Raw genomic sequence first — 10,674 nt, 5'->3', positions numbered from 1 at the left:
GTGGGAAAAACCTAAAACTTCCAGGACAAGTGACCCTAGAGGACTGGAGTTTGACTCCCCTGTCCTAAAGAAAATCATACAGTAAAAAAAAAAAAAAAAATTCACATGATTTTGTTGTGTCACATCCATGGTTAATGTGTCCCTAAATTGAAAATTTGTAAGCAGAATTTGTGTTTATTTACCTACAGAAACAGGCGAAGTGACTGAAAATAGGTCAACAATGGCGACGTCCATGGAAGAGCTGTTTTGGAAGAAGAAGTCTGACAGTTTTGCTGTATTGGCACAAATTTACTCTCTGATTTGTTGAGCAAAATACACAGATAAAAGTGCTTTGTTTACACTGAGTGAGGACCCTCGTTTCAGAACAACACATCAAAAAAGTCTTTCAAACTGCACCACATATAAAGTTCAGGGTGACCTTTACTTAATGTTTAATTTCATAGTTTGCGGTGAGGAGTTTTAAACAACTTCCTGTTGTTTGTTCGACCCAAACAAAGTCGGCTTCCAGTGAAAATCATCACTTTTAAAGACAGACATAATAAAACAAATGACTGCAGTCTTTCAAAAACAACAAATCTGAGGAAAATTGATGAGGTGCTGCGTTAACACGGGCGAATTTCTAAAATGTTTATAACATTATGAAGCAAAATGTTTAATAATGAAAGAACTTTACCCATCTGACTGATAAATGGCAAAAAACATGTTATGATTGTTGAATATAAAAGCCTGGATTTTACACTTTATCTGCTACAAATTACTGCTGAATTAAGAGCTGTTGTCGTACTGACCGTATTTTAACCTTGTTGATATTTTTTGAAATTAGTTGCTGGTTGTGCATCAGTGTTTTTTTAAAAAAAACAACTTACACAAAAAAAAAAACAAATAAAGTGCAGAACGTCCCTAAAATGTTAAAACACAATTATAAAAAGCACCTAAAATCAGTAATTTGATTTACTGAAGCCTCATTTGCAGTAAAACGTTACCAGAGGTGTTTGTGGTTTATAAAATGCGCTCCCCACACTGGATTTCTTTTACCGTTTTTTGCAGGAAAAGGGAAAATTTGTCTACTTAGATTTACTAGTATCATGTAGTGACCAAGACTAGTGTCCTTTTGCTCATCCTCCGTCAAAACTTAGAGCTTTTGATGGATTTAAACAGCCTCATTTTTTGTATTTTTTAACTAAAACACCTATTATCATTTACATGGGAGTAATATCTTCTGACACTAGAGACAATTTAAAAAAAAACAATAAAAAAAAAAAACGATAAGAAATTCTCAAGTAATATTAGTTTCCCGAAAATAGGGCTTCAGATTCAGCTGTAAGATACTACAGTTAAATTAATGACACATTTACATATCAAATACTGATACTACCTCAAGTAGGAGTTACTATTAGTGGTATTTTATTTTTTTCCTGATAGAAATGATCTTATCTGGGCTCGATTTGCACAATAAGACAATTTCTAAAAAGAAAACCAAGACAGAGATCATCCAAAAGTCCATTCCATACTGCTTTCTTCTTCTGTCTTGTGAAAAGTCTCTCTGTGTGGTGGGCGGCTGTCTCAGCTGTGTCTCAGAGGACAGCTGTCCAGAGAACGGGATGAGGGGACGGAGGTGGGCTCCGCTGCAAACGAACTCAAGTACAGGTCAGCTGTGAGCGCCCGGCGCGAGCTCACCTCCTGCTGCGCGAGACGAGCTCTCCGCTTCCAGGCCGACTCTCCTCAGCGAATCCGAATACTTTTTCTTCCCTAAAGTCACGATGTCCTCGATCTCCTCGGCCAGGTCCTTCCTGCCGCTCTCCACCATGGCGCCCATGAGCCTCGACACGGTCCCGGGCCCGGCGTTCCTCTGTCCCCGGGCCCAGTGGAACAGCATGTCCAGCACCAGGGCGCCCAGGTCGTCCCTGGCGGGCAGAAAATACGCCGACAATGTTACATCATATCACCTTCAGCTGCAGCAGCCTGAGTGGAAAAGGGGTTTATGTGACGATATACCACTCCAACCTGCTGTGGTCATGAATATATCTCATTCTGTGCTCCTCGGCCTGGAGCAGTAATGTATTCAAATGGCAAAACGAGCATGTCAAACATAAATTTACACCCAATTATTAATCTTTGTATTAGAGCACGCTCAGATACGCAAGTTATTAGCAAAAAACATGCCAATAATCATAATATTCATGATATCACCCACAAACCTGGGACCAGAAAATGAATGTGGTTTTACATAATGTTATTATTATTTTTCCCCCATCCCCAGGATTCGTGATGAGAGGCTGGGAGGAGGGGGGAGGGCCAGATGAGCGACAGCCTGTGTGTAATCTCCCGCAGTGTCCCAGATGGCTCGGCGACGGCTGGCGGCGCAGATTAAAACAATCGGAATTCACTCCGATCTCTCCCTCGCCGCATAATTTCTACCGGCTCCGCGCCGACTCCTTGAAGGAGCACCGCAGAGGTCTGTGCCGTGTTTTGTGCACTGGTTACATAATTCTGTCACGCATATTCCTGTTTAAATCTAGGCCATAATCACCCGGTTCCACAGCCAGTCTGCAGGGTGCGTGCAGTTCCAAGGCCCCCCCCCCTCGAAACCGAGCAACATCCACGAAACACAAACGATCTGCTGCCAGGGTTGGTGAACCGAAGTGCACAGAGCTCCTGCCAAGATTCTGTTCGCACGTCTCAAGTTTTAGCGGCGGGAGGAACTATTACACGGCGTGAGGCAGGTGGTTTCCATGCCGATCGGTGCGTTTCCAGCAGAGAGGCGTGCACGTTTTTGGCTCAAAAAGCGTAAAACACCAAACTGAACTCAACGAGCTAATTCCAATAAACTCCAAACACACTATGATTTACCCTCCTTACTTCTTTTTGTATTGGATCCGATCCAACTCAATGTAGCTCAAGCCAAGATTCAGGCCGATATCTCGCCATTCCCGCCCGATCTGAAGCGAGATGGACAGCAGGTTGGCTTCTGTCAAGTAGCCGCTCTCGGGGTCCCCCAGGTTCAGGGGAGGGTGCTGGAACTCATCCAGGATAAAACTGTTCTCAGAGTTTAGAGCCTACAGAAGAAATACAGATGAAGGCATGACTTGTAGAGAGAAAGGAAAAAAAAAACAAATTACCACATGCATTTTAAACTGACAGGAAGTCTTAACGGTAAAGTAGCGAGCCACTGGCTGTCGAGTCCTTTCCTCTTTCTGGCCACTTCCTCTGGTAGGCTGCTGGGAATCTCCCCTCTGTAAAAAGACACCTGCAGCAGAGGTGAAAAGCACCATTTCAGCACGTCGTTTCAACTTAATGACCGAAAGGAAACCTGCACACGCTGTCGGGATTTTACGTTTTACTCCTTCTCGTAAAATACTCGACAAACTAAAGCTTCGACAATAAAAATGGCAGTTTAGGAGTGATGCTGTGCAGCGAGCTTCACATCACAACATTTCAAACAATCTGAAAGCTGTTTTTATGCTCCGACTTATGTTCTTTCCAGCTTCCGCTAATGATTGTTGGCGAGTTTAAAATACCTGAAAATATTTGTTTTTTTTCTGTAACAGATAAAATCTTTTCCCCCACAAACACAAATATAATCTTTCACTTGTTGTTAAAAACAGCAGCAGCAGGTAAGCAAGGACTGTATCATAGAGTTGATCGACATAATAACTATAAAACTATAAGCTGAAGGGAAAAAAAAACAAACTTGTGCACTTTGTTTGGGGGGGACACCTTATTCTGAAAGTATCTTTCAGAAGGCAGCTCAGATTTGAAAGTAAAAAAAGGCAAGGCAGATTTATCGAGCTTCCTCATCTCTATTTCCACCCAACGTCAGCTTCAAGTCTCGCTGCACTTACTTAACGTAACTTCCTGTTGACTTTTGCAGAGTCTGAAAATCCAAATTCTCATGCCCCCCCCCCCCACTTCCCATCAGTGGCTCAGCTGAATCACTAAAATTTAGCCTCTAAGAATATAAAACACAGAGGAATGGAGCAACAGTGAAGCTCAGAGTTTATGAAGCTTTTATGTGACAGAGGTTTTAAATTATGACTGCAGCTGGTGTTTTATCAGACGGATTAATTTACCTTCAGCTTTTACAAACAAAGGTCTGATCGACCATAACTTCCAGAAAAAAGTGCCTGAAATATGGATCAGAACCAGCTGTCTAAGGCCAAACTTTAATGTGTTTTTCTCAGTTAATTTGCTGTCGCAGAATCACAACAAAAAATGCTGTTTAAAAATATTTGTTAAATATAGATTTTAAAGGGTTGTTTTGAGCTGCATTACAGCAAAAACTACAACTTTGTTACATATTGTTTGCTGACAAATACATCAGGTGGGGTCATTTATTCTTGGAACATATTCTACGTATTGAGCGAATGTACGGTCCAATAAAAAGCAGCCCTTTCTTCGCTGTTCCAGACATCTTACCTGTCCCCTCACGGGTCCCTTCTCACCCTCGGTCGGACAGATGTACACTTCCTTCAGATTCTTCAAGCTGGAGTAAAACACAAAGCACAGCCGCCCCCCCACACAGTCCGGTCTGTCTGCAGAAAACAGGACAGCATCGGCATGAGGCATCTTTAAAACAACTCTACAGCAACGTCACGTGGAATGATTGTTTTGTTTTATGAGCAAGCCGCGAAGAGGACCTCTGACCTGCGCTGATGTCTAAGCCCCTCTCAAAGCCGGCGTAAAACTGCTCTCCTTCCAGCAGGTCACACAGATCTGAAGGCTGGGGTCCATCGTATTGTTCTGCCAGAGACTGCACTCTGCCCTCGATCTGTGCGGAAAACATCGCAGTTAGCTCCCGCCGCGTACGTTTACGCTCATAAAAAGGCATTTCTCTGCACGGACACAGCCGAGAACGGAGAATTCGAACCTTGTTAGCAGGTAAGCACTGCAGCAGAACTTGAGAGGGATCAGTCTTCCGCTGGAGAACGAGGAATTGGACCTTGAACAGCTTTAGCTTTTGATAGACCTTCCTGACCGCCCCGCTGACGCAGCGCTGCGTGGTGTACCAGAGCCAGTACCTGTCGGGGGCGCAGGCAATGAAACTGTAAACTGTTCAGTAACTCAAACACATCTGGTGGGAACGTTCACAGGGACTCACCAGGAGAAGTGCGTAATGTAGAAAATGGCATATAAATGGGTAACATAGAGAGACGCTTGGGATGTGATGTCAGTCCAGGTCTGGGCGGTGGGATCCCCGTGGAGCAGATGTAAACGGGTCATATCAGCTGTGTGGCCTGCAGACGTGCAATGAACGTTAGCGCAGGCTAATATATCCAGCTAGTACATCTGCAAGAGATATTAGACCTGTGACTCCTGGAGGCAGAGGGATCTGAACTTGGACGGGCTGCAGGAAATGCAAGCTGGGGGTCTGGGAGAGACAGAGGAGGGGACTGACTCTGGCCTGAGGATCCCCACACAGAGCCTGCACCTCGGACTCGGAAACCTGCAGCACCTGCAGAGGAAGAGCCCAGAGTCTGACGGACTTTCTTACAGAGAATAAAACCATTTCCGCCGCCGTCCGACCTCACCTGTAAAGTCACGGTACGAGTCTGCACGGTGGAGTCAGCAGGGAAGCGGAGCTTGATTCCTGGGTCGGAGCTGGAGACCAGCAGGGCTCCAGCTGGCGTAAGAGAACAACTGTCCTGGACGGGTCGGGACACCGCCATAAACCAGGAGAACTGGCTCACTGAGCAGCATGCCAGCTACGAGCGCAACAGAAAGGGGGTTGTTTTTGTCCTACCAGCAACATTTCAATGTTAGGGGGAAATAAAATGTTTCAAACTTACCCTGGCTGGACGTCCACCGGGACGACTGCTATGGTCCTCGCTTCCTTTCCTCAGATTAGTAGGCAGAGTGCTCCACAGCTGTCCATCAAACCTCCGCAACACCACCTCCCCTCTTTTTGTCCGGCGGTATGGCACACACACCTCCACAGGCTGCGAATTGATGGGACAAATTAAGAACTGAGAATATATAAACCAAAATAAACTGACATTTGATTCAAATAATGCTTTGGTGGATAAAAATGTTTATTTCAGTTATTTCTCTATCAGTTAAATAAATTAAAAGTCTAATTTTCTGGTTTCCCCCCTTTTTTATCATTGGTTTTTGCAAGCTGCCACCATTTAACCCACTTCATACGAGTGAAACGCTGCAAAAACAAGTCCAAATCCATCACAGAGATAGTGAGAATGTCCAAATATAGAGCACAAATTCAATCCATAACTTGAACATTTTTTGGAACTAATATTTAATAGTCACATCAGCAACATAATAAGGCCTTGACAGTGCACCGAGGACAACAGCAGCAGACGATTGCGGGAGCTTTCCTTTGGGAAAATAAACCCCTTCAGAACATGTTGTGAAGAAAACAACAACCTCAAGGGTCCGGGCATATCGTTGCGCAAATCTACCATAAAGAGAGGACACCACAAGAACAAATACTTATTGTCCAGCACATGGTGCAAACCACTCACAGGCCTCAAGAGCAGACATTTGAATTTGTTAAAGAAGACAGCTTCCAATAACAGAGAGCTGGGGGAAAAAAAAAAAGGTGAAATCTGAAGTTTACAAGGAACTGGTGTCATGTCAGATTGAGCCAAATGTATAAAAGTTCACTGGATGCTGCTTCAGAGAACAGCAGCAAAGCCAGCTTGGACTTTATGAAGGTTAGGATGTGTAAAACTCTGAAACAGGCCAGGTAAATCCCCTGATATCTGCAGTCCTCAAGTCAAAAAACAACAGCTGCAGTAAAAGCCTCAAAAAGCTCAACCAAACAGGAAGCGTTAATTAGTGAAGTCCGTGTGTTCAAGCCTCCAGGCAGTCCCTGGCTTTAAACAAATCTTTAAAAAGACTGAAAAATAACTATTTATATAGTCCTAACTCATATTTATTACACAACTATTAGTAAATAATATTTAATTAGTTAGACACAGATGCCAAAAAACTAACTATTAACGCTGAAGTTCTGATTTAAAGTCATTTAAAATGCAGCTTGACAGATGTCGCCTCTGGTAAATCTCCACGTCTGTAAATTTTAACACCTTCAATGTGAATTTATTTTCTATTTCACATTTGTTTCCAAGTCTGTGACAACACGGCAACGTAACCAGGGCCACTACAGATGTGGCAAATAACATTTAACTTCAATTAACCTTTGAGGAATGTTTGTTTTATACCTTCAGAAATGTTATTCCATGGGGACGGAGTTCCAGCGGGCGACTCAGCAGGATGTCGTGTTCCTGCAGTAAAACCCACCTCCTGTCCGGCCTTTTCTCCGCCCACCTCAGTTTGGTGCTCGACAGCAGGCACCCCGGAGGGAACAGCAGCTCGGCGCCCCCCGGGAGGAACACGCGGCTCCCCGCGGACGAAACGCGGAAACTACGGCGAGCACAAGAGGACGAGACGTTTAATGAACGCCAGCAGAGAAGCACCTGCCGATGCCGATCACCGAGAGGCTGTACCTGTGCTGGTTAAAGCTGAGGTGCAGCTCTGGAATTTTTGTTTCCGCTTGATCTGGTAAAGAAACATGCACAGGTCAAATGCAAACAAAGAATCTGATGATTGAAGCACTAATTTTAACGATCATCTGTTTGAAGCCTGTTTAATCTCCGCTCACCTGGTATACGAGGAAGAGGAGGTGGAGTTGGAGGTTTTCCTATAGGGTTGTCTCGAAGATCTATTTTGAGCTGAGGCAGTTTATTCAGACAGTCTGGGACCATGCGGAGGTCATTGCTGTAGATAACAAGTTCCCTGAGAGAGAGGAGAAAGCCTGTGCAGCAACAAAGAACAAGAAGTTACATTTTTAATGGCTTCACTCACTAATTTAAGTCCCATCAAACTAAATGTCCTGTTCGTTTCTCAGGTGGTCTTTCGCTGACACACTCACTCACCAGTACACTCTTACCCGTGCTCTCTGGCAGCTGCCTCAGCTTGTTCTGGGACAAATCCAACTTAACAAGCTCCCCCAGAGAACCGATTTCCTCGGGTAGCTGCTGGAGGAGGTTGCGCGACACGTCAAGGGTCCGCAGTGCCTTCAGCTGACACACGCTCCGGGGAAGAGACGCCAAGCCGTTCCCCGGGAGAGACAGGTAGGTCAGGGACGACAGCTGGCCCAAATCGGCAGGCAACGCCGAGATGCGGTTGTGACAGAGGAGCAACGTGGAGAGCGCAGGCAGTCCGAGCAGGCAGGGCGGGAGGTGGGACAGCTGGTTGAAGGAGAGGTCCAGGTGCGCCAGATGAGACAGGGCGGAGACGGATGGAGGCAAAGTAGCGAGGAGGCCGGGCAGGGGTTCACCTTGGGAGTCATATAGGCGGTGTCCTTTAACGGGAAGGGAAAGTGCAGTTAGAGTGTGGCGCAAACTCAGATTACAGTTTATGCTTTTGTGTGTAGACGTTTAACTGAATAAAAGGGGGTGGAGGTATAAATAAGCTTCATAAACAATGTTAAGGTGTAGGAGATACCACATGAGACATTAAGTACCCCGAATGGCCAGTGAACGCAGCGCCGTAAGATGTGGTAGGACGTCCAGAGCACCGTCTAGGCCCGGTTTGTCCTCGGAGCCCAGCCTCAGGTACTGGAGGCCCCTCAGCTGGTCGGGGACAGACCCCCACAACAGGGGCAGAGCTGCTGCTCCTCTGTGATACATATCCAGAGTCAGCCTGGTGTCCGTCAACACAGCTGAGAGCTCCACGGATGGAGGCAAGGGTGGGGACAGAGGCAAGACAGAGCCAGGGGAGGACGAGGACGAGGACGAAGAAAACTTGACATGCTGAAGGCTGGAGGAGGAAGCAGAAGAGGAGGAGACGCTTGATGTGGAGGGATCAGATGTGTCCATAACAGGAGACGCTAAGTGAGCGTCCCTCTCTGGTTCAACAAGTCCTCCAAAGCCTTTAGACCCCACATCATGTAAAATCCTCAGTCTAGTCTCCTCTGGTTTGTCCTCCTCCCGGTTCCCAGGTGCTTCACTGTGAGACAGCATGTGTGTGGAGAAGTCCAGAGCTTTGGCTGTGGCCCCTGGTGGGTCACATGGAGCCTCTCCATCCTCTGACCTGCCTCCACCTGCCTGGTCTGCACCTTCCTCATCGAGAGCGCCGTCATCCTCACCGTTTCTCTCCATTCAAGACAGTTTCTTTCTTCAAGCCTGTAACTTCACCCATGACATGACTTATTAGGGTCACTTACAGCCAGGTGCAGCTCCTGAAACAAGACATGCTTGAAGCACGACTTAAATGTAGCCGTTACAGCAGCAAACACTGTTAGCAAGACAATAAAATGAACCATTACTATTAAAAGAAGCCAAACAAAAATAAATCTTTTTCTTTTGACCCTACGTTAAGTTGTTCGTGCTACTAGCTAGCTATCATAGTGTTACGAAATTGTATAAAAAAACGAGAAACACTCGTTTCAAAGTACATTATTCAGGACGGCGCGTTACTACTTCCTGTTATCAAAAACGTTTTTCAAAAGCGAAGGTTTTGCGCGCTCGTTTATGTTAACGTCGTGTGCCGGTTGGCGACGAGCGGGTAAATCCAATCACTAGCGCCAGTTTAGACGTAAAAGACCCCGCCCCCCCGGTAGTTCTCGTGTATACAAACAAGCGCCTTCGTGACAGCGCCACCAAAGTTTCGACTCAGGGCGGGACAGTTCAGTTGGTGCAATTCCCCCAGTCGACCATCGGGTGACGCTGTTTAGTCTCATTTGCTTTTTTTAATTTAAATGTTTTTTTTTAATATGTCATCGACGACGCTGAAGTTGGCATCAAATTCTAGCGTCGTATGGCATCGGTGGTTTTTATCAGGAGTAATGATCATGTAATGCACTTAACAGACTTTCAGAAGCAGAAATAGTATTAAAAATAGTAAACAATGATTAAAAATTATATTAATGTTAGAAAGTTTGTCATTTGTTCTGTATTTTCAGAAAACTCACTTTTAAATTCAAGAGACTCATGCTACTGTAAGTACTATAAGTGCATGCGTAACCTTGATAAAAGAATCTGTGGAGTAATAATACATTTTGACCTCTTCTTAGACCACATTTGTTAAAAACAGGGGTTTATTCTAAAAAAAACACGAACTGTAGCTGCTTCTTGTTTCACAACAGGATATCCTCCTGAGCATGTCCTAATCAGAACATTTATGAACTCACAGCAGGGGCTATTCTGTGAAGAGTTTATTCAGGGAAGTTTCATTTCAGGGAATTTATGTTGAATCTGCTGAAGATGGCAAAGCTCTTTTTTGGGTATAAACTTTTTAAACCTAACTTTTTAAAAAACACCTGCACATTCAAAGATGTTTAATGCAGATCTTAATGGGAAAAGGCGCACATTAGAAACGATGGCGAGGTTGGAAAAAGTCCACAGTTGTTTGCAATTAATTCGTAAACAACACATCTGTTACAGGAAATCAATGCACCTTCTCGAGAAACAAAGTCCAAACAAAGCCTACTTCCGTCTCTGGGGACCCATTCTGCTAACAAAAAAATAGGAACACAAACATAGAGACGAAATTTCGCAAGACCCAAAGAAAACTCGGAGTTCCTCCTGGGGATAAATCTCTTCTGACAGCTCAGAGCAAAGCGACTTTACCATCCATGCTTCTGCGACGTCCGCCGTGATTGGTCGGGTTTTTACGCCCTCTGCGATTCTGATTGGTTAACGTGCCTCGCAGTCT

The 10,674-nt window shown here is 45.0% G+C and overlaps 1 protein-coding gene across 1 annotated transcript; it reads right to left on the bottom strand.

Annotated features, from left to right (window-relative positions):
- Positions 1-229: 229 nt before the first annotated feature.
- Positions 230-9,469, bottom strand: pidd1 (p53-induced death domain protein 1). The gene is made up of 15 exons (XM_017405576.3): positions 8,483-9,469; positions 7,907-8,320; positions 7,619-7,771; positions 7,464-7,515; positions 7,179-7,380; positions 5,787-5,936; positions 5,529-5,702; positions 5,305-5,452; positions 5,099-5,234; positions 4,868-5,018; positions 4,645-4,768; positions 4,417-4,532; positions 3,140-3,247; positions 2,860-3,056; positions 230-1,904 (listed from the first exon to the last, which is right to left on the bottom strand). Exons 1-15 carry the CDS (start codon positions 9,117-9,119, stop codon positions 1,649-1,651), a joined length of 3,018 nt encoding a protein of 1,005 aa, XP_017261065.1. The 5' UTR covers positions 9,120-9,469; the 3' UTR covers positions 230-1,648.
- Positions 9,470-10,674: the final 1,205 nt, after the last annotated feature.

Source organism: Kryptolebias marmoratus, linkage group LG11 (assembly GCF_001649575.2).
Source record: "Kryptolebias marmoratus isolate JLee-2015 linkage group LG11, ASM164957v2, whole genome shotgun sequence".
Lineage (NCBI taxonomy): Eukaryota > Metazoa > Chordata > Actinopteri > Cyprinodontiformes > Rivulidae > Kryptolebias > Kryptolebias marmoratus.
This window is presented reverse-complemented; position numbering and strand designations above follow the sequence as displayed.

Excerpts from the sequence above, each read along its gene's own strand:
- pidd1 (XM_017405576.3), bottom strand. The coding sequence starts at position 9,119 with ATGGAGAGAAACGGTGAGGATGACGGCGCTCTCGATGAGGAAGGTGCA. Across the intron at positions 7,772-7,906 it reads GCAGCTGCCAGAGAGCACGG|GCTTTCTCCTCTCTCTCAGG; the intron begins GTAAGAGTGTAC and ends GTTGCTGCACAG. Across the intron at positions 5,019-5,098 it reads TACATTACGCACTTCTCCTG|GTACTGGCTCTGGTACACCA; the intron begins GTGAGTCCCTGT and ends CGCCCCCGACAG.